The sequence below is a fragment of the Triticum dicoccoides genome, chromosome 4B (genome assembly GCF_002162155.2).
Source record: "Triticum dicoccoides isolate Atlit2015 ecotype Zavitan chromosome 4B, WEW_v2.0, whole genome shotgun sequence".
In the NCBI taxonomy this organism is placed as follows: domain Eukaryota; kingdom Viridiplantae; phylum Streptophyta; class Magnoliopsida; order Poales; family Poaceae; genus Triticum; species Triticum dicoccoides.
The window spans coordinates 490,929,603-490,955,135 of NC_041387.1; the positions used below are offsets into that span (position 1 = coordinate 490,929,603).

The 25,533-nt window shown below is 48.9% G+C and overlaps 2 protein-coding genes across 5 annotated transcripts; one reads left to right on the plus strand and one right to left on the minus strand.

Annotated features, from left to right (window-relative positions):
* Positions 1-1,135: 1,135 nt before the first annotated feature.
* On the plus strand, positions 1,136-4,265 carry LOC119291051 (zinc finger protein 7-like). 4 transcript variants are annotated; one of them, XM_037569757.1, is made up of 3 exons: positions 1,136-1,591; positions 1,754-1,808; positions 3,206-4,265. In XM_037569757.1, exon 3 carries the CDS (start codon positions 3,270-3,272, stop codon positions 3,999-4,001), a length of 732 nt encoding a protein of 243 aa, XP_037425654.1. In that variant the 5' UTR covers positions 1,136-1,591; positions 1,754-1,808; positions 3,206-3,269; the 3' UTR covers positions 4,002-4,265. The 4 variants fall into 4 exon arrangements, with proteins under 4 accessions (XP_037425654.1, XP_037425653.1, XP_037425655.1 ...); XM_037569756.1 differs by lacking the exon at positions 1,754-1,808 and having other exon boundaries at positions 1,140-1,591; XM_037569758.1 differs by lacking the exons at positions 1,136-1,591; positions 1,754-1,808 and adding an exon at positions 1,882-3,120.
* Positions 4,266-4,714: 449 nt separating this feature from the next.
* Positions 4,715-8,373, minus strand: LOC119291052 (protein TITANIA-like). The gene is made up of 2 exons (XM_037569760.1): positions 6,552-8,373; positions 4,715-5,696 (listed from the first exon to the last, which is right to left on the minus strand). The coding sequence occupies exons 1-2, from the start codon at positions 8,188-8,190 to the stop codon at positions 4,951-4,953; spliced, it is 2,385 nt and encodes a 794-aa protein (XP_037425657.1). The 5' UTR covers positions 8,191-8,373; the 3' UTR covers positions 4,715-4,950.
* Between the last annotated feature and the right edge of the window lie 17,160 nt (positions 8,374-25,533).

A 25,533-nucleotide genomic window follows, 5' to 3' on the forward strand; every position in this document is an offset into this window, starting at 1 on the left:
GATTGAGTTGGGCATCATGTGGTGTCACTGCAATGCTGCTGTATACAATGGCACGCACTTGTTGCCGAGATAAACCTCAGATCTCTCGCTTCACTTACTTTGCATTTCTCCACAAGAAAAGTTGCAAAAAAGAAAAAGATCTCACATTGTAGTAGTACTAGTTGCATAGAAACAAGTCTTGTCACAAGGATGGGGATGGCATCAGAGGAGGAGGAGGAGGCGCTTTCACAGGGCTGTCCCCCTTGCAACCATCGGGAGGAGATGGAATGGCAGTGGCAGTGGCAGTGCATGGGATCCATCAGAGAACAGCAGGGCAAAGGACAGAGGCAGTGGGAGGAGCAGAGTTAACTTGCAGGCAGGCATGTTGTGCAGTACGCAGGCGCAGGCGCAGAGGGAACGCAAAAGCCACACTCAAACTGCTTTCTGACAAGGGAAATAACTCACGCACTGCTCATGACCCCATGACCATACCATTGGCCACAGCATCGATGACACAAGTAATAAAATAAATAAAAAGGGCCCAGTAGAGTACAGCGGCCACCACCCAAACAAACCCAAGCAAGTACACAAGGCGAGCAAGTGCCAGTAATAAACTCGGAGGCAGGCATCGCATCGGCATGTCATGTTGCGCAACAACAAGAGAGCAATGCAGTGCAGTGCAATGCGCAACGGAAAAAGGGCACAATCCTGACTGACTCATCCCTGACTGACTAAAGTATCATGCCACCCTCTGGTCCCCTGCAACCAGTTCATACTCACCTTGCACACACACCTCACGCGCATCATCATCTTTTTCAACTCCTCTTTTCAATTTTTTTATTTACAGAGACTGTACTATTTTGCTTCAGTTTTTTTGTCCAACAACAATATATAGTAATTATCATGTACTACTTACTACTGGATGGGTAGATGGAGCACACTTAACCCTAGGAGTAAAACAAGTCACAAGTGCTAGCTTAGCCTTAGCTAGACCAGGAAGGAGCGAGCAGAGCAGGAGCATAGCAGCCCCAGCCTGAATTGTCTAGCAAATGTGGGGCGCTTTCCCTCTGCTTTTCTCGGATGGTGGTGGCGCTAGACGCTAGTGGCTATTGATGGTCATGGTACAAAGGAAAGTAGAAAGGAAAGCCAGAAGTGTGTATGCCCAGTCTCATCTCGTCTCATCTCATCTCATCCTTGCGTTTTATGCTGTTGTATCCTATCAGATGCATCCTTTTCTTGTACCACTTCCGAGCTCTGACCACTGTCCGTCTGTCTCGCATCCCATCGCGTCTCATCCCCGCCCTACCAGTAATTTACCAAACCCCTCTGCATTCCTCCACAATTAAACACCACAGACACGGTGGGAGTCCGAGTGGGGCTGCCACCACTTTAACTGAACACACCACCTTCCTGCCTGCCCTCCCTCCCCTCCTTCCTCCTCACTTCGCCTCTCTCCCTTCCTCCTCCCCCCTTCGGTGAGCGCAGGCGGCGCTAGGTCTTGGAGGCGGGGGAGCCATGACCTGACCTTCGCCGCTCCTGGGGTTCCTTCTTCAAATCTTTCTTCACGAGGGGTGTGGGGTTGATCGGAGAAGCAAGGAGGGGTGTGTTCGAGGTAATTAATTCGGTTCTTCTCCTTGCAGAAGCGCATGAATCTTTACTGCTTTTCCTCCCTTCTTTTTCTTCTTGATTCCGGCGTTTTTTTAGTTCATCCATTCTTGCCTTCTCGGTTCTGAGTAGAGTAATTCTTTGTGCATGTCTTGTTCGGCGGCTCAAGGGAGTTCAGCACAATTCGGTCCGGTTGAGATCAAGGGCTAGCCAAGATCTTTCAAGTAATTTTGCTTTCATGGTTCATTCAACTCAAGCATGGGTTTTTTTTTTTTTGGTTACAAATATATTGCGGTAGTATGAATCTAGTTCGTGTGCGCTCCAGTCCATGCCCACTCCTGTTCTGCCGGTTGGTAGCACGTCGCTCCATCAGGGTTTTGTTCTTTATACATACAAGAGTTGATGGGATTTGGCAGTGTCTTCTCTGAATAATTATGTTTTTTTTTTGCTTCATGTGCCTTGCCAAAATTGGCAAATCTCCTGGTCCAAGTGCCTCAATAATTTATATATCTCCTAAATAAGATAGTATCACCAAGCTCTAGTGCATGACACTACCTTTCCCAAATTAATTCTTAGTATTATTATTACTCCAGTTGCCATCGAGTAGTACCATGATGCATAATTCGAACCTATAGGGTTGATGTTGTTCAGCTTATTCGTAATGCAGTCTGGCAGTAGTGATCTGATGATATTTGCAATGGCATGGACAAAAACAAGTCCAACCTAGTGGTCTTCAGAAACACTGGTATCAGATCACTTGTGGCAGGCACATAAAAAACACCACCAGGGAAGTCTTGTTTGTTGGGCCTCTTTGACAAAACAAAAAAGCATTCTCTGTTGGTGAATTCGGCGTAGCTGTCCAGCATTTATATTCGTGCTCCCATCTGACGATTCAGATCTCCAGAAACACCACAGGGGTTTGGATGGGAACACCAGGGCTTCCATCTTTTCATGACAGCAACTGAATGTGCTATTCCTGGACCCTTTTCTTTCAGATAAGGTTCCGTTTTAGAGATTCCCAGACCAGAAAAGAGGCCACGCTTTTCATCTGTTTGTCCTCTGATTTGGCATCAAAGGTAGCATATCCAGGCTTAGCAATGGATCGGATACTTGCCTTGATCTGTCTGCACTCCACATTCAGACACATTCAGTTATTCAGCACACATGAAGCTTGAAAAATTCTGCTTGTGCTCCTCTAGTAGCCCTTTAGTCATCTGGATAAATCTGAACTTGCTTGGATTCCTAAATCGACAGCATAATGAACTGTCGTCTTCGGAATCACGTAAGCCGGAAGCAATTTCGGAGAACAAAAGATGTGTCAATTCAGACTCTGTTGTGCTTATCCACAGGGCAAGCACTCCCATTTCTAAGATTCAGTTTGTCATGATCTCCACACCGACAATAGCAACACATGCTATTTTATCCTTGTACAACAACTCAGGACTCATCTGCACTGTGGTGAGTCAGTCAATGAGTGCAGCTGAGACTAGAAACAAGAGATCCTTTTCAGTTTTATGCATCAAATCATCTCACCAAGTACAGAAATCAAATCATCTCACCAAGTACAGAAGAACACATGCACTTGCTTACATGACTTGGCTTGTTCTCTGGATGCATGCAGGTGAGAGATAGATAAAGGAGCAAACAAAGTGCAGCGAAAGAAGACAGAGAGAGATTGTTCAGAGATGAAGAGCAGCAGCGTCCAAGAAGCGTGTGAGGATCAGCTGTCCGAGATCAGCAGCCAGGCGGCGTCCAACAACAACGAGGCGTCCAACACCTCCTCCCGTCCCAAGCTCGCCCTCGACCTGTCGCTCACCGTCACCGCGGCCGCCGCCGCGGCGGCCACCGCCACCGCCGAGTCGAGCACCACCGACAGCAACGGCGGCCCGCAGGCCGCGCGCGAGCCGACGCGGGTGTTCACCTGCAACTACTGCCAGAGGAAGTTCTTCAGCTCGCAGGCGCTGGGCGGGCACCAGAACGCGCACCGGCGGGAGCGCACGCTGGCCCGGCGCGCGGTGCACCGGCTGGAGGCCTACCCCTACGGCTACGCCGACGTGGCCTCCCTCCCGCTCTACGGCTCCCCCGGGCTGTACCCCATCGGCATCCAGGCGCACGCGTCGGCGCTCCCGGGCGCGGCGGCGGCGGCGCAGGCGGAGCGGCAGCAGCACCAGCAACAGGACGCCGCCGTCCTCGCGGCCACGCCGGCGCGCGCGCGGGCGCTGCTGGGCCCGATGCCGTTCCTCGTGGGCGGCGACGAGGAGGTCAGCTTCGGGTGGCCCGGCAGCTTCAGGCCACCCCCACCGAGCGCCGGCGTGCTCCCCCTCCTCCACTCAGGCCCCAACTTCGGCAGCAGCAGCGGCAGCGGCAGCATCGTGGTGCAAGCCGACGAGGAGCCCGACCTGACGCTCAGACTCTAGCCGCCATCCGTACGCACGCCGTCGATCGCTACGCTTATACGTACTGCTAGGTTGGTGCAACTCGTCAGGCTCCCGACGTCGATCAACGGATCATGATGGTAGACGACGACCCGTATTTGTTTCATGCGTGCGTACGTACGTACGTGGAAGTATTTCTGTACAGTTTTGGTGCTCTTCTGTGGTATTGGTAGTAGCGTGTAGCCTACAACTTCCCGCGGTATAAAGATTCATGTGATCAATCAATCATGTTGCTGTGCCCATGAATTCTGAACTCCAGAATGTTTTCCCCTTTTCCTTGCTAATAATGTTGTCGTGTGAGACTCCCCGTGCCGGCCAGTGTGGCGTCGACACGCCTCCCCAGCCGTCGCTCTCGGCGGCGGAGCCGGAGTAGTACAACGGTGAGCGACGGGTCGAGGTCGAGGCCGTCGCTGCTGCTGTCAGACCATGATGTCCTAACTGGAGTTGCAGCCTGTAGCTGTGAACAGGATCAGGGCGAACAACCGAACAAGAAAATCCACGCGGGATCCCAACGCACACGCCAACAGTGTGGCCTGGCCTGGCCTGCGCCGGGAAAAAACATCGAAAAGGAGAGGAGAAAATGACACGCTGGGAAGTTGAAATATTCTCATGACGACGATGACAACTATAGCATAGCATGGGGCTAAATGCACAGGTCATGACCCAACGACTGCACTCTGCACACCATCAGGCAATGAGCAAGCAATGAACTGAAAATGCTGTCAGGTTATATCCGCCGGCGCAAGGTTAGGCCTCCTCCGCTTTATAATAACAACAGTTAACAACGGGTAGTAAAAAAGAACAAATTACAGATGGAACACAGCAGCTTTGGTTTAGAAACCATTACACTCTAATGGACAACAACGGCGATCTGCAGGCATTCAGGAGCAGCAGGTGGTGGTTTTTTTTGGTTTTTTACCGGGATTCCTCTCTACACCCACATCTTCTTTGTGGCCTCCATCCGCTCGAGCAGGCCCTGGATCTCGGTCTGCATCCGCAGCTTCATCTTGTGGTAGTCGTAGTGCGCGTTCTCCAGCGTCTTGAGCTCCTCCATCTTCTTCCTCCTCTTCTCCTCCGCCTCCTGGAAGCACAGCTTCGCCACCTTCGATGTGTACTCCTCCTCCATGCTCTGGATTCTGTTGCGAACCATCTGCCGGTAGTTCTCCACCTCCTTCCGGGCATCGTCGGCCAGCTTCTGGAACAGTTTTGCTTCGGCTTCCTTGCACTTGACGACGGTCTCGAGGGTGGAGGCTTCGTCGTCCTTTGAGGTGGTGCTGAAATGGGGCTCGATAGAGAGCGGCTTCGGGCTGGCGCCGAAATGGGAATCAATGGACAGCGGCTTTGGGCTGGCGCCAAAACGGGAATCAACGGACAGCGGCTTCGGGCTGGCGCCGAAACGGGAATCAACGGACAGCGGCTTCGAGCTGGCGCCAAAACGGGGTTCAATAGCCAGTGGGTTTGAGCTGGAGCCAAAACGGGGTTCAATAGAGAGGGACTTTGGGCTGGTCTTGAGCGCATCAATCTGTGAGTCGAGAATGGAGGTGCTGGCATTGAAATTGAAGGATTTGGGTGGACTGATGGTCGGAGATAGAAGGGGAATCGTAGATTGGCTCGCCTGATTTGCTGCCAATATGCCTTTGGACTTGCTGCCAGTGACAGAGCAGTCGGTAACGCCATCTGTGAAAACATAAAGATTAATTAGAGCTGTGGTACCTGAGAAATTCTATAAAACTATGACGGAATTATTTTCCATTGCTCTAAAAGAACATATATAATGACGCCAGATTTTAGTTGTATTTGGAGGGGTGGGAGTATTATAATAGATTTCGTCTCAACAGAATATGCATTTTGATTTTTACATCATGCCCAACATTGCATTTTGGAACCCTTAACTGTTCATGGTTCAGTAGGAGCAATATGTTTTCCAACAGAGTTCAAGAAAGCTACTGTTGGCAAAAGAAAGATATTCAAGGTTAACTCGGTCATTTAGAGCATTGGCTTAATGCTATAATCATTTTTTTGCTTTCAAACTCAATTCAATCAAATCACTCGGCCAAAACACTATCCAGCTTTGCCCGTATTGCAGTGCTAAATGACTGGAAGTTCATTGTGCATACCAACAAATGTACCGATGATGTGGCCATGCATACATCCTTATGGCAAAGTGGTGGGTTGTAGTGCCGCACAACAAAAGGATTTCCCAAATATGTGACAACCGGAAACAAATTGTGAACACCTAAACATGACTGAGCAATGCCAGAGTTGTAGTGCCACAGCAAATGCATTCCCCGAATGTGGGTCAAACAGAAGAAACTGTGAATACCTAACATGACTGACAGAGATGGAGTGTAGCACAAAATATACATAATGATCGTATTTCCAAGCAGTTCAGAGGAGGAACCCACATGGAAAGTGTATGCAGATGTAACATGATCATGCTAACACAAATAATAAAGCAAGTAATAATTCATTTAGAGAACTCAGGTTTGTAACATGGTGCTTTAGAATGTAATAAAGTAAAGAGGATCTCACATTTGAAGAATTGCAGCATGTTGTTCAATGCATCCGGCAGGGAGATAACTTTCTTTGAAAGCATGCTGAGGACCTCTTCAGCCTTGGCATGAAGCCCCTTCCCCTCAAAATCATCACTAGCAGCAAATATCTTCCTGACAACATCTAGCTCTTTCATCAGCGTCTCAGCATTCCAGTTCTCTGCGCAGCAATTGAACACCTCCTTAACAAATCCAAACATCTCAGAAGAATGGCTGCAACCAAGGCACTGGAACTGCATCTCAGTCGTCCCTATCGGCCCCTTGAGTGTCGGGCCTGGTCTGATCAAGTTCCTCTCCAGCCCGCACGCAGCATGGCACCAATGGCCGCAAACATCACAACCGACCCAACTGCAGGTATTCGCAGCACAGTCAAACTTGTGGCACACCGGGCACATACATGCGCCACAGAACCCTTTGTTGCTGGAGCAAATCTTACACTCGCAATCGTCCACAGGCAGCATGCTCTTGCAGTTGAGGTTGCGGCACCGTGTCATGAGGAACATCTCCACGAGCTCGCTGCTTGGTACGCGGCCCTTGCCGGTGACAAACGCGGCCGAACCAGTCTTGATGGCCACCAGGATCTCCAACTGCGTCCTGTTGGCCCGCGCCAGTGCCTCGGCCGTCAGGTCCGACCGGCGCTCCAGCCTCCGCTGCAGGCTGGCCAGCTCGTCCCTCTTCTCCGGAGCATCGACCATGCTCCGCACCGCCGCCCGCAGCACCTCCAGAGACTCGCTGGGGAACTCCTGCAGCACATGCGCCATGGCCGACACAGAGTCCGACACGATGTCCCGCAGGATCCTATCAGGCCGCGACGTATGCCCGCCGCGGCCGCCGTCAAAGCTGCCCCCCGCGCTGGCCGCCGCCATCTTGGCGGGGAGCTCAGTGGGGAAGAAGGCGGAGGTGCCCTCCTTCATCGGCGGCGTGGCGAAGGCGACGCTGCCGTCCCCCATGGGGCGGAAATTGAATCTGCTGTGCACGGAGCCGTTTGTTCCCTCCCCGGCGGCGTAGATGTCGGTGGAGTTGTGCGTGAGGGAGCAGCTGGGGTTGTGCGAGAACATGGAGTAGGAGTAGGACATGTCGTCGGAGTTGATGCTCCGTGTGCGGCCCGTGGTGGCGCTGTAGGTCCGCCTGGGGGGTGGCGCGGCGGCGGCGCCGGCCGACGCGGCCCGGAGATCTCCATCGGCGGCGGGGGCCGGCGGGAGCTGCTGCTGCTGCTGCGCCTGCCCCTGCCCGGGCCCGTCGGACGGGAGGGAGAGCGAGAGCTGCAGGGAGTCGAGGCGGGGCTTCTTCCCGCCGACCACGGAGGAGTCGTCCCCAGGGGGATCGCCGCGCTTGGGCGCGGAGAGGTGGAGGAAGTCGCGCTCGACGCAGAGCTTGGCGTTGGCGGCATCGGCCGCGGCGGCGTCGGCGGCGGGGTTGGGGTTGGGAGGGGAGGAGGAGCCCGGCGCCGCTGGCGCTGCGGCCGCCGCGGAAGCAGCGGCCTCGGCGGCGGCGGCGGATGCGAGGGTGGGCTTGTCGCAGAGGTAGCTGCTGAGGGTGAGCTCGCGGTTGGGGAAGGGCTGGTCGGCGGGCGGCGGCGCGGCGCCGGGGTCCTTGGATCCGTCGGAGTCGCCGAACATGGCCGCCGGATTCGCGGCGATTTCCTGCGGGCTGCTGCGGGGCGCGCGGGGGTGGGTTGGGGTTGACTTCCGCACGCCGAGACGCGGAAATGGGGCGGACGGGACGGCGGGGGGTGGGAGGAAACTGTGAGCGCAACTATTTTTTAACCTGTTGCTTTTGGCCTGTCCCGAGGCCTCGTTTTCTTTTCCTTTTTTCTCTCTCTCCCGTGAGATGATGAGATGAGAAGACTGGGGGCTAGTGGAAGGGGGGAATGAATGTCTCGTCGCGGCAGAGGAGCTCCCTTCCGCTCCCGGTGGCTGGCTGGCGCCCGTGACGTTCAAAGCAGCAGCGGCGTCGCCTTGCCGAAGCTACGGACGCGTGAGGCTTTTGGCCGTTTGCCCGTCTTCCCATGTGAGAAAAACGGACGGTAGCGCCAGCACAAGTCGCACTGTCTCTCTCTGACTATTTGAAACGTAGAGATATTTTTGACGGGGAAACGTAGAGATATTTACGAACTGTTTTCACTGCCGCCGTCATTGCTCGTGCGTGAAAGTGAGAAGTGCCAACCCGTTTGGCACGCAACCCGTTTGGCACGCAGGCGACAGGAGGGGGTCAAACTACATCATGTGATCTCCAGACAGCGACGATGGACGATCCATCCCGTGTTTCTCTCGGAAAGACGATCGAACCATCTCCACTCTCGTGCAGGGTAAAGCAACCCCGGCTCATTTCCATTCACAACAGCAACAAAGAAAAAAAAGGCTCGGTGCGAGCGGGTAGAAAGAAAGAGTGGGCCGTTTGGTCTGGGTGGACTGCCGACGGGGCAGCAATCAGCAGTGGAGCACCCTCGGTGGGAGAATTTCTTAGCTTATCTCACGCCAGTGTGACGGCCTAGCTGTCTGTCTATCCATCCATCCATTTGTTAAGTGCGGCAACGACGCAATGCCAATAACTTGATAACATAATGCGCTATTGCTTCCATGTCGATATGGTCCCTCATATATAATGCCAGCCAGCCTGAACTAGTCTGCATTTGATCTGAAAAAATGATCTTAAAAACCTGCACGACGAGAAATGCTTGGTCAGACGAATTCCAAACGGCATTCAATTCTCAATTGAGCAACAGGGTGTGCTTGGTTTCAATGTCAACCCCACGGCGCCAGCCGCCCAGCTAACTCCTGTGATAAATTACGTCAAAATAATAATAAAAACTGGCTGTTTATGAGTCCTCGCCGGTTTCCACCCGTTGACCGGCCGGACATCTGTTTTTCTTTTTTCTCTTTTGGTGTACCAATTTTCTCTGTCGATCCTACGCGTTCAAATCAAGCTGTGCTGGCTGCATCCCCGTCCCCTACGCCGCGGGCCCGTGGCAGTCAGCCCTGCCTCGTCTCGGGGTTTTGTGGACGGAGCTCTATGCCGAGACTGCGTAAACAGTCTGAACATTAGGCAGTATCCCACGGCGCGGGCAACGGTCGGTCATCGTCTCTGTTGTCCATTAGCTAGCGTTGCTTATTAGCTTTGTTTTTCTTTGTTTACTCGTTTGGAAGGAAGGATGGATGGATGATGCACGTGCGTACACCGGAAGGCATGAAACTCTCAACTCTCAAGCATTCTTCTGAAAGAAACGGAATCCCAATCTGTACTTTCGGCGGCAGTATGTGTATGTCTCTCTCGATTCGGCAATTTGGCCTCGCATCTCCGCACTCTACTCCACCGCTTTTTATGTAAAGCTCAGGGATAGATGGCGCAGTCCACTCGCCGAGAAGCAAAGCGAAGACCGCACTGAGTTCAGGTAGTATATCATCGATCGACACAGGCAGGCTCCTCCACTTACAGTTTCAGCAAATGGGCTACGTTGGGTCGGCCAGTGCCTTCGGTTAAAAGTAAACCCCATTCATATATGGGCTGAATCAGAAAGAGACCGTTCAATTAACTCGGGCTGCCAGGGAACAGTCCAGAGGTTTTATATCCCTTTTTCTTCACCGGTTTTCTCTCGGTTTTCATTTTTTCTGGGTTTTGCTATTTTTTTATAATTTTCGTGAACATTTTCTAAATTTATGATATTACCTTTTCAAATTTGCAAACTTTTTGTATCATGATTGTTTTTCAAATGCACCAACATTTGGAATTCGTGAATATAATTAAATTCGCAAACAATTTTAAGTCCACATAAAAAAATTAAATTCATGACAAATAAAAAATTCATGCACTCATTCTGATTCAAACATATTTTCTGATTTTGTGAACATTTTTGAATTCATTAATACTATAGAATTCGTTAACTCCTTTTACATTCACGAAACTTTTATAAGTTGGAGACAATTTTTAAATTCGTGAACATTTTTAAAAATTTAAAAAAATTCTGATAACGTTTACTTTTTGTAAATTTGCGAAAAAATGCATATGTGAACATTTTTCATATTCATGGATATATCTTAAATTCAAGATTTTTGAAAATTTGAGAACATTTTAAATTCGTGAAATTTTTTCAAATTGGCAAAAAAATAAATTTGTGAACATTTTTTTTATCCACGAGCAAATTTTGAATTCATCAAAAAAAATTAAAGAATGATTTTTTTTCAAACCCCAAAACCTTTTTTAATACATACACATGTTTTAATTCGTGATTTTTTTTCAAATTCACGGACCTTGTTTGAATTCATAAGCTTTTTTGAATTCACATTTTTTTGAATTTTGCAAACAGTTTTTGAATCCATTAACCTTTTTCGAATCCGCAGACGTTTTTCATATTCACAGATAGTTTTAAAATTCGTAAACTTTTTCAAATCCACAACCACTTAGAAATGTCTTGAACATTTTTAAAACTCCTAAACTTTTTTCAATCTGGGCCTTTTTGAAGTTTGTGACCATTTTAAGTTACAATTTTTCAATTAATGATTTGGTTGAAAACAGTGATTTTTTCTATTTCTGAAATTTGTGGGAAACTAACAAAAAGCATGTAGGCTGGGTTATTTAGGATGTTGAGCTGTCGAAAAAGTTGGCCAGGGAGAAGCTTCAGATTTAATGGTTGGTGAGCGGCGGTGCCGCAATATCAGTTCATGAACAATTTTAAAACTATCATATATTTTTTAATACAGAAATTCATGAACTACTTTTCATTCTGTGAGCAGTTTTATTTTTTGAACGTTTTTTCAAAGTCACAATCAAATTTCAAATTTGTGAATTTTTTAATTCAGAAACATTGTTGAAATTCTCAAACATTTTTAAAATTCATAAACATGTTTTACTTTTGTGAACATTTTTGCAAATTGGAAAACATTTTTGAATTCGCTTCCATTTTTTAAAATTCACAAATATTCCTAATCCACAAGCATTTTTTACATATATGAGCGTTTTTTAATTCAAGAAATATTTTTAATCCATGAACTTATTTGAAATGCGTGATCTTTTTTTATTATTCAAACATTTTCCTAATTGGCAAACATTTTTTTAGGGTGTGATTATTTTTAAAATTCATGAACAATTTTGAATACACAAGCATGTTTTTAATTTGTGATTTTAATCTATGATTTGTTTTCACAGAAAATAAATTATGTCCATGGAAAAATGTTTTTAGTGGACTAGAATTTTCCATTCAACAAACATTTCCCATTTCATTTTCTTTCTTACTTCTTTTTCTCCAAAAACGATACAAACATATCACAACAAACAGGGTGTAGCGGATTGCTCTCCCGTATGAGTGGTTGGATAACCCCCAAGCGTAAATGTGATGCAACTTAACAATAAGTATTTTTTTCTCGATTGAGAACCAAAGTTTATCGAACCAGTTGGAATTATCTCTGCAACAGCTAATGAACGACACTTGCACACAACACACAGGACAAACTTGCTCCCAACTATTCAAGATGGTTGACAATCTTCTTGACTTGTTAGTTAGAATGGTAAGTTGTATGGTATGGTAGGAAGTGATCAATAGATGCAATAAATAAAACGCGACATCGAGAAAGCAAAATAATGCCCATAATGGAGATGTCGTCATGGCCCTTCTCCTTGGTGCTTTGAGGCGCAGAGCAGAGGAAGATGAGGAGGAGCATGAAGTGGTGCCCATGGCCTTCGTCAGATCCGACGGTGAATCACCCAGTGAGCATAGTCCCTCCCTCATTTCCTCTCTACATATTGCTACTGATGGATACCTGGTGGCCTTTGGCCAGATTTTTTGGTCATGATTGATGCCATTTTAGTCCGATTAAACACATAGGTAGGAGTAGATGGCACTTTTTATTGTGTTTTTGCTCTTGGCAAACTCCACATTATGATGCAGAGCATCCTATGGTCATCCCTATGGACGTACGTTCGTCTCCCAAGACACGAAGTGGACCAATGACTAGAACTCGTGCAAGGGCCATCAAAATTGAGGTGAACTCGCTCCTCTTCGAACTTACACATTCCACGTGTGAGACATGGCTACTACCTCAAGCGGAGACACTGTGTGTGAGATCAGGTACTTGGAGGAAGGCCATGGAGATGCTACGAACAATGGACAAGATGGCGAGGACACCAAGCGCGAGAAGCAAGAGAAGGAGTTGCCGACAAGCTACAACCACCGGACGACTGGTCCTTGCCGAACATCGGGTGCACAACAAGTCAGGCAGCTAGAAGGGCGAGCTGAGAAACTGTACATCGGACGGATGACAGGCAAGTACCAGACGTCCGACACATTCCAGCACCCGAACGTCCGCGCCCCTTCAGAAATCCGACACACCAAGTCCATTACAAAATTAACGGAAGAATTAACCCTTCGGACGTTCGGCATCCTCCGGAAATCCGGTATCGCTTCACTCGAGTCCAATCACCGGCGGTCTGACCTGCACCGGACGTTCGCTCCATCACGAGACACCGAACGACCGGTAACTTCCGGACGTTCAGAACTGCTTGTGTGTAGCCACTTGGGTTTTGACCCATGTATCCCCCCCTCTCTCCCTAGACTACAAATACCCCTTCACTTGGATGAATTAGGGTTAGCAAAGTATATGAGATTATCGAGAGAGAGCTTTTCTCATCAACCCCTCCTCTTGTAGATCAAGACCTCTTAAGAGAAGATCCCCAAGTGGATATCAAGACCTCCTCTTGAAGAAGACTATCATCAAGAGCTCATATCCTTTAGATTTGAGAAGAACCTTACCTTTGTGCTATTTTCCCTTGATTGTTCATGCCATACTTGTGGATCTCATGTATGCTATTCTAGTGGATGTGTGATTTGGGTTTTGTTTGAGTGATTCCTCTTGTTGTTCTTCACCTTTTCCCCTTCCAAGTGTGAAAAGATCATCAATTAGGTTTCCGCCCCACATCATCTTGGATCAGAGCAAGGTTGCTTCACATCTTGGAGTCCCTACCCCCCCCCACTTTCCAGCCTAATTTTGTATATTTTTACCCAATTTCAAAAATAAACACAAAAAGAGATATACAAATTGTTTTGTAATATGTTGGTTTGATGATGTTTTGTTGACTTTGATCCAAGGATTTGATGTGTTTCAGGTGGATCTAGCTTTCCCACACCTTCCCCATAATTTCCATCCATGAAATCATTCTGATTTGGCCAAAAAAGTCATTTATTCCCCAATATCCACGAGTTCATCTTCAGCCCGAAATCGCGCATCCAGCGGACGGCCGGACTTTACTGGACATTTGGACACCATCCAGCGACCGGTCATTCGACATCTTTCGGACGTCCGACCGAAGCTGACGAAACTAATTTTTTTCGAGGAAAATCCAGCTGCCACCTCCACTTTCGCATCACCAACTCCATAAACCACTATTGTGCCTCTGCAACCCCACCGAGTTTCGGTTACACCCCCACACTTTCCACTACCACCTTCAATTTTGACCGTTTGCCATTTGAGATTTTGAGTTTGCGATTTTTTGTTTCCTAGGGTGTTTCAGCTAACTAGGAACGGTTCGACATCAACTCGACCGCCTCTTAAGTTTGCTACGGACTCGACATCGACAACGACTACTTCACCATTGACACCATGACCGTAAGCAAGGACAGTAACCCCGATGACATCATTGTACATTTTCCTTGCCTTTGCATTGTTAACCACGAGCCATTGTTTGCGTCCCTTGCTTACGAGACTAGCCATTGAGTATTGTCGGGCAATGCTACTTGTGTACTTTAGTGATACATGTTCTGCATAGCTTTCGTTGCGTGCATCAATCATCGGTCATCTCTTGTGTCATCAGATTATTCCTGCACATACATAATTGCTATCTTGGTTTGATCATTTCACATAGTGGCCATATCAAGAGAGAGAGAGAGAGAAGATGTTAAGCAAAGAGAAAGAAAACAAAGAGCTTGTAAGCAATAGCCATAGCATCACACCATATTGCATAACATATTGACATCATTGATCATCTTGGATCATCAAAGGCGAGTCACTGGGAACCATACATACATAGCATACTTGGGATAGAAAGTCGATACATTTTGTCTCTCAGGTTGTGCACAAGTTGCATATCCCACCTTTTGAGTGTCGCATCCCTAGTTCTGGTATGACCTAGACTAGCTAGTCATGTGTGCATCATGTTTCAATTCCATTTAAACTTGAAATGAGGATTTGTGAAACCCTCAGAAATCATTTCTGAAAATGACTCAGATAAAAATTGCTTCAAAAAGGTCCAAGAAAATGTTCATGTTGCTCTCTGAAAATATTGGGCAGAGATAAAAATCAAACCAATATTATTAGGAGCTCATAATTATTTATTTTGGGCATTTGGAATTAATGTATTAATTATTTGCTTTGGATATATATTGTTATATATATAAAATATTGTCCAAAACTTATGCTAGTTGACGAGGAGCTCTGGAATCATACCACTAGCTCCTGCAAAAATTGGCATAGAGAAATAAAATGGTTTAGTATTTTTATTAAACCAAAACAAATGTCAGAAAATAGAAAACAGAAACAAAATAGGAAAAAGGGAGAAACTTACCTGGCGCTTACCTGCAGCCCGTCTGGCCCAGCACTATGCGGCCCAGCTGGGCTAGCCCACCAGCACCGTCGTCCTCCTGGCGTCAGTCGGCCAAGCGTGTGGCCGACGCGCGCGCATGGCCGTGCCGCCACGCCACCTGCCTGCCTGGCCCCTCCCTCGTCGCCTGGAAGCCCCGCGCGACGCCATGCGCCGCCCCACACCTCTCTCACTCTCTCTCGTTTTCCCTCCTCCCCTGGTTCTCTCCCTCACCCCGCGGCCGAGCGCTGCCGTCGCCACCGGCCACCGTTGTCGTAGCTATCGTCGTCCCCTCGCCCTCTCCCCGTGCTCAGAAGCTCTGCCACGTCGCCGGCTACCTCCCCGTCAAGCCACGCGCCTCATGAGGCCTTGGAGAGCCGCCATCGCCGTCGTCTTCATCTCCGACCACCGAAGATCGTCTTCGCCGCCCCGCCGTCTTCAGCGCGTCCCCGAGCTCGCCGTCAAGCCTGTTGAGTTTGTACTGAGCTTCTGCTCTGTTTCCCTCTTCCCGTTCCTCTGTTCTCACGCCGTAGCTCCCTTTCCCCACCACGACCGTAGCACCTCGCCGTCAGTCATGTCGCCACCGCAGCCACACCTACGGGCACCTACAACCGAGCACGCCGCCGTGGTCAGCACGTCTCTAGGAGACGAATGCGACCAACCCTGGCCCCTGCCGTGCACCATAGCCCCTTCTCTCCTCCCTGCCGAACTCCGGCCGCCGCCCAAGTGGTCGCCGCTGTTGATATAGGCTGTCTCCGGTGAAATGGAGGGCACCAGTGGATGCACGCGAGCACCAGCTCCTCGGAGATGGTCTCCGCGGCCCATTTGGTCGCCGGAGCGACGATCCCGAGCCCTCTGCCGCGTTCGGCCTCGCTGGTGGCTAAACGCCGGTGGGGTTCGACCGCTTTGACCTCACCGACCCGTCAGGTGGGCCCCGCGAGTCAGGTGATTAGCTTAGGGCTAATCACCTTTTAGCTAATCCTAACCCTCTGACACTGACCAGCGGACCCAATGCCACTAATCCTGCGATTAGGATAATTAAACCCCCCTGTTTAATCAGTGACACTGACGTGTGGCCCCACCTTTCAGGTTTGACCCCAGTCAACGCTGTTGACTTGCTGACGCAAGCATGATGCAGTGCTGACGCAGTTATTCATTTTCTGGATTTAAATTAACTCAGGAAATTCCAGAAAATGCTATAAACTTCAAAAAATCATAGAAATTCAACCGTAGCTCAGGTTGAAATAATTTGTGTCGCCCGGATAGTTAAGCTACAGCAACCCTCTGCTAATTATGCCACGTCACCTCGGTAACTGTAGATGAACTCGTGTTGATTTGAAACCGATTCTAATTCAATTTCAAAACCAAGGCAAACAACAAAAGTTTTCAAATATCAAAACAAAAATGTTCGAGACGTGACATATTTAAGTTTACTAAATTAGGGGCAACCTATGTATTTTCCAAAACTAAAATGTTTAGGAAATGTGAGAAAATAGAAAAGAAAATAAAGAAAAAGGGAAAAGAATAAAAACAGAAAAACAAAACTAACAAAAAAAACACACAACCCCCTGGCCAAATGGGCCAAAAGGCCCAGCTGGCAAGCCCACTGGCCTGACCGGCCCGTCCCCACTCCCTTATCCCCTGGTGCCGAAACCCTAACCCCCCACCCGATCCCCACTCGCTCCCACTCCTCCCCACGTTCGCCTCCTCCTCCCCGATCCAGATCGGGATCGGGGGAACGGAAGCACGGGGGCGCCCGAGCCCGACACGCTCCCGCCGCACGACGCCGGCGCCGGCCCCGCCCCTCCTGGACTCCTTCGCACCCCCTCCTCTCCCTCGAGCGACGATGCCTGAAGCCTCGGCCTCGCCTCGTCACCAACCCAACGCCATCGCTCGTCGTCGCCAGCGCCCGATCGTGTCGCCGGAGCAACCTGGCCGGACTGCCTCCTCCTCCCCGCCGGACTGCCTCCTCCACAACGTCGTAGTCCCCATCGACCTCCCTGCGCCCCACTGCCTTTTCCCTACGGCCCTCGTGAGCCTCCGCCTCCCCTCTCCTCCTGTCTTCCTCACGCACGCGCTCACGACCACGGCCTCCTCCACGCGCCGCGCCTGGACCGGCGCCTCGCGCGTGACCCGCGCCACCCAGTCGCAGCCACGGCGCCCGTCGCCCCCTGCTGCCTGCGCCCGTCGCCTGCTCGCCCGCACCGTGCACTCGCCATGGCCACACACCCCCCCGCCGATGGCCTGCGCGCCATGTGCCTCGCCTTGGTGCTCCCGTGCAGTCGCAACCGTCGCCGCCGCCGCTGCTTCATCTCTGCGGCGCTACCGCCGCCGACTGCTCCACCGCGCCGCTCTGGTCTCCCCACGTGACTGGCTCCACTCCCCCTGCCGCCCGCTACCTCCCCCCAGCTGCGCCCGGCGCTCCCTGGCCGGCGCTCTCCTCCGCCCCGACCGGTGCCCGGGGCCAACCGGGGGATCGCCCGCACCCATTAGCCCGTTACGGGGCGCCCAGCAGTGGCGTGTGTCACTGACCACTAGGCCCCGGCCCCTTTTTAGAATGAAAAAGAAAAGAAGGAAAGGAATAAAATAAATAAATAATAATAAGATAATAATAATTAATTAGTTAATTAACTTAATTATTCTAGTTTAATTAATCCTGCTTAATTAAACCCTAATTAACATGTTAGTCCATGACAGGTGGGTCCCACTGGACCCATAGGCCAGGTTTGACTCTGGTCAGCTGGGTTTGACCAGCTAATGTCATGCTGACATCACCTTTTACTGTTCTAGATAATTTCGAGTTAATTAATTAAATAAATTTCAAAAATGCATAAAACTTTGATAAATCATAGAAAATAATCCGTAACTCGGATGAAAATACTTCTACATGAAAGTTGCTCAGAATGACGAGACGAATCCGGATGCGCAACCCGTTCGTCTACCACACATCCCTAGCATAGCGAACACGCAACTTTTTCCCTCTGATTCATCTGTCCGAAAACGCGAAACTTCGGGGATACTTTCCCGGATGTTTTCCCCTTTTGCCGGTACCACCTGCTGCCGCGTTAGGGCACACCTAGCACCGCGTATTGCTATGTTACGTTTTGTGATGCTTTGATTGCTGTATTATTTATTGTGTTCCCCCTCCGTTACTTCTTTCCAGTAGACCCCGAGGCTGTCGACGACCCCCCAGTTCGACTACGGAGTTGACGACCCCTCCTTGCCAGAGCAACTAGGCAAGCCCCCCCTTGATCACCAGATATCGCCTATTCTCCTCTATACTACTTGCATTAGAGTAGTGTAGCATGTTACTGCTTTCCGTTAATCCTATTCTGATGCATAGTCTGACATTGTTGCTACATTTGTTGATACCTTACCTGCAATCCTAAATACTTAGTATAGGATGCTAGTTTATCATCTGTGGCCCTACATTATTGTCGGTCTGCCTTGCTATACTATCGGGTCGTGATCACTTGGGAGGTGATCACGGGTATATACTATACATATATACATACTACAGATGGTGACTAAAGTCGGGTCGGCTCAAAGAGTACCCGCGAGTGATTCATGGATTGGGGGCTGAAAGGACCTTTGTCCCGACGGCCCTCTGTGTGGATCTTTGTGGCAGAGCGACAGGGCAGGTTGAGAGCATCTAGGCGAGAGGTGGGCCTGGCCCTGGTCGGCGTTCGCGGTTGCTTCATAATAACATGCTTAACAAGATCTTGGTATTTGATCCGAGTCTGTCCACTGGCCTATACGCACTAACCAACTACGCGGAAAAGATATGGGCACTCGACGTCGTGGTATCAACCGAAGCCTTTTAGACGTCAGTGACTGAGCGGCGCGCGCCGGATTGGAACGTAAGCCTCCTCTTGTATTAAGGGGGCTAGTTCTGCTTTCGGCCGCCCACGCAACATGCAGGTGTGCAATGGGCGATGGGCCCAGACCCCTGCGCCATAGGAGTTAGACCGGCGTGCTGACCTCTCTGTTAGGCCTAGGTGGGGCTGCGACGTGTTGATCTTTCGAGGCCGGGCATGACCCAGAAAAGTGTGTCCAGCCAAATGGGATCGAGCGTGTTGGGTTATGTGGTGCACCCCTGCAGGGAAGTTTATCTATTCGAATAGTCGTGTCCCTCGGTAAAAGGACGACCCGGAGTTGTACCTTGACCTTATGACAACTAAAACCGGATACTTAATAAAACACACCCAGACAAGTTCCACAGAGAACCCTGTGATCGCTTTTCCACAGGGCGACGAGGGGAGGATCGCCGGGTAGGAGTATGCTATATGATGCTACATGGAGGACTTCAATCTACTCTCTTCTATATGCTGCAAGACGGAGGCTGCCAGAAGCGTAGTCTTCGACAGGATTAGCTATCCCCCTCTTATTCTGGCATTCTGTAGTTCAGTCCACCGATATGGCCCTTTACACATATACCCATGCATATGTAGTGTAGCTCCTTGCTTGCGAGTACTTTGGATGAGTACTCACGGTTGCTTTTGTCCCTCTTTTCCCCCTTTCCTTTCTACCTGGTTGTCGCAACCAGATGCCGGAGCCCAGGATCCAGACGCCACCGTCGACGATGATCCTACTACACTGGAGGTGCCTACTACTACGTGCAGGCTGCTGACGACAACTAGGAGTAGTTTAGGAGGATCCCAGGCAGGAGGCCTGCGCCTCTTTCGATCTATATCCCAGTTTGTGCTAGCCATCTTATGGCAACTTGTTTAACTTATGTCTGTACTCAGATATTGTTGCTTCCACTGACTTGTTTATGTTGAGCACTTGTATTCGAGTCCTCGAGGCCCCTGGCTTGTAAAATGATGCTTACATGACTTGTTTTACTTTTAGAGTTGTGTTGTGATATCTTCCCGTGAGTCCCTGATCTAGATCGTACACATTTGCGTGCATGATTAGTGTACGATTGAATCGGGGGCGTCACATATTTATATATGAAAAATTATCAAAAAAATTCAATCTATCCATATGTACTAGTTTCATGCATGACAAACCAACTTATACCTGCTGTATAGGTGAAAACACATAAATGGCATTTATAAAGACTTAACTTGGAGTTGCATTTGAATTCTTGATTCAAATGGACTTCATCCAAATAGAATGCTAGATGCATTAGCACAAACAACATCACATCTACATGCCATGTTCATGCATCATATTGTTGCATATGCTTGTGTTTTGATTGTCGACACCGTTCCTTCTCGATAGGTCCTGCTCCGGAGAGTGTTCCAGAGTACCTGTCTGTGGAGCAGTGCCACCCTTGTTGATCTACCAGACAAGCAAACCCCCTTGTTCATTCTGATACAATCCTACTCTCTTGCCCCTGTTCTCTGTTATTGCATTAGGACAACAACGATTCAATTGCTACTTTGTGCTGCAGTAGTTGAACCCATTTCTCTGCATGACCTGTCATTGCCATAGTAAATAGTTGAAACCCACTAGCATGTGTAGGAGTTGATTGAAGCCACTGTTGTGTTCCTACCATGCCATGTCTGCTATTTCTTAGAGTGTGTCAGGTCTGGTTCATTGGGAATGAATTGGAGTGCAGTGCTATATTCTGATGCTGAGAGTTAAGTGTGTGAACACGATTTGGTAAAGGTAGCGGTGAGAGGCCATGTAGGAGTACATGGTGGGTTGTCTCACTAGAACCGTCCTTAAGCACTGAGTTCTGTGTATGTCGTCCAATGACTAGTTACTACCACACATTGGGCTCCGGGCGCTCCAAGCCCTCTCGACTTATTAACCAACTTGATCTCTGTCTAGGAGTCGCAACTAGTTTCTGGTGTTTGTAGGTAGTGTTATTTTTCTACCAAGTGGCACCCGACAGGGTGGGCTTGGGACAGACTAGGCACACGTGGCACGGTGTACTAAGTGGCACCCGGTTGGTGGGCTTGGTAACCCTGCTCACATCGTTTGGGGCCATGATGGAAACCTCGGCCGGACTCCCTTGCGGATGGAACCCGAATAGGCGATAAACCTGGACTACAGTCTTGTGTGATTAGTCAGGTTGTGACCGACACCCTCGCCAGGCTTCCGCTTGAAGGTTGCCGAGATACATGACGTGTACATGGCGGTAAGTGGCGAGAGTGTGTGTGAAGAAGTACACCCCTGCAGGGTTAACATGATCTATTCGAATAGCCGGGTCCGCAATTATGGACTTCTTGGATGCTTACGTGGTACATAGACAACTTGAAGTGGATACTCTAAAATGCTCAAGACAAGTGTGAGTGCTATGGATGGCCTTCTCGTAGGGAGACGGGGATGAATCCATAGTAGTGTATTGTGTGGTGATTAGTGGACTCGTGTGCGCCATCTCACCTCAAAGAAGTTTTTCGTAGTCATAGAACAGGATATCCACTGAGTACCTTCTTGATACAAATGCATGTATGATATAATCTGATGTATGTCTTGCTGAGTACCTTTGTACTCATGTTGCTTTATTTATGTTTTTTGCAGCGGAGACTTCGGTCTTACTAGTTACGTGGACTTCGACAAGTAGCTTGTACCTCAGCTACGATCTTGATAGGATGTTGTAGATAGTCAGGCTCTTCAGCCTTTTTCATTTGTAGATGTCTGTACTCATACATGTAATGCTTCTGCTTGTTGCTTGTTTGCTCTGAATGTTGGGTCATGAGACTCCTGTTTGTAATAAATGCTATGATGGCTCTTCTGAGCCTTTATCTATATGAGTTGTTGAGTTATGTTGTGATGCCATGTTGTACAACACATACTTGCATGTTATGCGTACGTGTAATGTGTATTGTTATGTGTGGATCTGACTATCTAGTTGTTTATCCTTAGTAGCCTCTCTTACCGGGAAATGTCTCCTAGTGCTTCCACTAAGCCCTGGTAGCTTGCTACTGCTCCGGAACACTTAGGCTGGCCGGCATGTGTCCTTCTTCGTTCCTGTGTCTGTCCCTTCGGGGAAATGTCACGCGGTGTCTACTAGAGTCCTGTTAGCCTGCTACAGCCCGTATTCTTCGGAGTCCTGCTAGCCCAGCTGCTACAGCCCGGATTCACTCGCTGGTGACCGACACGTTCGTTGCTGGGTCATGTATGCCTGCCCCTGTAAGTTAGTGCCACTTCGGGTTCACGACTAACCATGTCAGCCCGAGTTCTTTGTCATATGGATGCTAGCGACACCATCATATACGTGTGCCAAAAGGCGCAGATGGTCCCGGGCATGGTAAGGCGACACCCGTGGGAATACCGTGCGTGAGGCCGCAAAGTGATATGAGGTGTTACATGCTAGATCGGTGTGGCATAAAATCGGGGTCCTGACAGCTTTGGTATCAGAGCCTGACTACCTGTAGGATTACCAAGCCAAACTGGTCGAAGTTGAGTCTAGAAATTCTTTAGTTATGTAAGGGAATTGATTGTGGGAAGGAATGTAAGGCTCTTTTTACTCCTTATACCTCACGTCCTTCTGATCTGAGTCATCCTATCTTTCCTTCGGGGTTAAGGAACTAGGCTTTCTCTTCCGTCTATTAGGATCACGTGTTACTACTCCGTAGTCCCATAGGATTTGTTGATCAGAGTCATACCCCAGTTTCAAGTACTTCCGGTGTAGTCTGTTTAGTACTATCTCAGAATGTTGAGTGATGATGTTGAGTATGTTACTACCCCATTTTAGCAGGATGTCTCATTCTGAGCATTTTACTGCCGTTATGCTGTCGGAATTGCCCTAGGAGTTCGAGAGATACTAATTTCTTTGTCCTACATTCTACAGTCTATAGTTGATGCTGATCCGTCCTTGGTCTCGTTTCTCAGGATGTCATCAGTTAAGCGAAGTTCTGTTGCTCGTAGCCAGAACCACGGAGATGGTAGGGATGAGGATCCTCCCGACCAACCTTCGTTGGCAGAGTTCATGTTAGAGATGGAGAGGAACAAGCGTGCGTCTAACCGCTTGTTGGCACATCAGTTCAAAGGGTCTGCAACCATTCATGACTTCATTCGCTTGCACCCACCCACCTTTCATCATTCTATTGAGCCACTTGATGCAGATGACTGGCTCCGTAGCATCACTCATAAGCCGCGTTCCGTGAACGTAGCTGAAGATGACAAGGTCACCTATGCCACATACCACCTGGAAGGTCCTGCTAGTCTTTGGTGGCGAGCTATGAGGCTATGCTTCCAGCTGGCCAGATTCCTACCTGGAGGGATTTCATTGAGGCTTTTCGTGAGCATCACATTCCCCAGGCCCTCATCGATCACAAGAGAGAAGAGTTCTGTAGTTTCACCCAGAGTAAGATGGCTGTTGACGCTTACAGTAGAGAGTTTGAGAACCTCGCCCGCTATGCCACAGAAGAGGTGTCTACGGACGCCAAGAAGTAGGCTAGGTTTCAGAAGGGTCTCAACCCCAAGTTGCGTCGTGATCTCCACCTGCATCATTGTGATACATTCCAGGCTCTTGTGAACAAGGCCATTAATGCAGAGACAACTCAGCTCACTTATGAGGAGTCTCGCAAGCACACCCGTGATTTGGGATCTTCTTCTGGTTCTGGTCCTCAGAAGCGCCGGATTTGGGTTCCAAACTCTGCTCTTCCTTCCGGATATTCGCCGAGACCATCTTATGTGGTGCCCCACCCAGCTCAGCCGTATGTTCCACCCAGGTCTATTAGTAGACCGCTTGTGAATGCGGGTCCACGTCCAACTTGAGGGACTTGCTTCACATGCGGGAAGCCAGGACACTATGCATGTGACTGCTCTTAGACCAGTTATGCTCCACCCTAGCCCGAGAAGTCTGTTGGATGTGTTAAGCCATCAAGCAAGACGATCAGTGCCAATCTAGTTCGCACTAAACATGGACGTGTGCATCACGCCTCAGCTAAAGACGCTCATGATGATCCAGATGTCGTTCTCGTTACACTCCTTGTCAACTGTCATCCAGCATCGGTTCTGTTCGATACTGGAGCATCTCATTCCTTCATTTCTGAAAGCTATGCTAACTTGCACAACATGTCATTTTGTGATATGCCCTCTCCGCTGGTCATTCAAACTCCTGGATCCAAATGGCAAACTTCTAGTATAAGCCATGGTAACGAAATCCTTGTTGATAGACTTGTATTCCTTGCATCACTTGTAGCCCTCAAGTCTACAGATATTAACATCATCTTGGGCATGGACTAGATGAAAGCTCATTATGCCAAGATTGATTGTTACATCGAGTCCGTTCAGCTTACACACCAATCTGGCAAGATAGTCACTGTCTCCATTAGGGTTGCAAGGCGTCAGCTCTATCTCTTAATGCCAGCCCTCTTCCAGACCTTGAAGATATCCCGGTAGTCCGTGACTTTTCGGATGTCTTTCCAGAGGAACTGCCAGGTGTTCCACCAGACAGAGATATAGAGTTCGTCATAGATCTTATCCCAGGAACTGCTCCAATCTCTAGGAGACCTTACAAAATGGCACCCTTAGAACTAGCCGAGCTTAAGAAGCAACTTGATGAGTCCTTGCAAAAGGGTTTCATCCGCCATAGTTCTTCTCCTTGGGCTTGCCCCGTCCTCTTTGTCAAGAAGAAGGATGGTACGGATCAGATGGTTGTAGATTATCGTCCTGTTAATTTGGTCACGATAAAGAACAACTATCCGCTCCCCAGGATCAACGACCTGTATGATCAGCTCGCTGGATCCTCAGTCTTCTCTAAGATGGATTTGAGGTTAGGCTATCACCAAATAAAGATCATAAATGGGACATCCCCAAGGCAGCCTTTGTCACTCGTTATGGCAAGTACGAGTACACTGTCATGTCCTTTGGTCTAACCAACGCTCCAGCTACATTCCCCCGCTTGATGAACTCGATCTTCATGGAGTACTTAGATAAGTTCGTCGTGGTTTACCTCGATGATATTCTTATTTACTCGAAGAACGAGGAAGAGCATGTTGAACATCTTAGACTTGTGCTAGAAAAACTCAGAGAACACCGCCTTTATGCCAAGTTCTCCAAGTGCGAATTTTGGTTGCCAGAAGTGACCTACCTAGGCCACGTAATCTCTGGTAAGGGCATTGTTGTCAATCCCGAGAGAGTTAAGGCCATTCTTGATTGGAATCCACCTGAAACCGTTGAACAAGTTAGAAGTTTCCTTGGTCTAGCCAGCTATTGTCGCCGCTTTGTTGAAAACTTCTCCAAAGTAGCCAAACCCCTCACGGAACTTCTCAAGAAGGATAAAAAGTTTGAGTGGTCCCCATAGTGTGAGTACAGTTTTCAGGAACTGAAAAGACGCCTGACTTCTGCTCCCATACTTGTGCCACCGGATTTCACTAAGGACTTTGTTATCTACTGCGACGCCTCACGACAGGGACTAGGTTGCATTCTTATGCAAGATCGTCATGTGATTGCCTATGCATCTTGACAGTTGCATCCACATGAGGAGAATTATC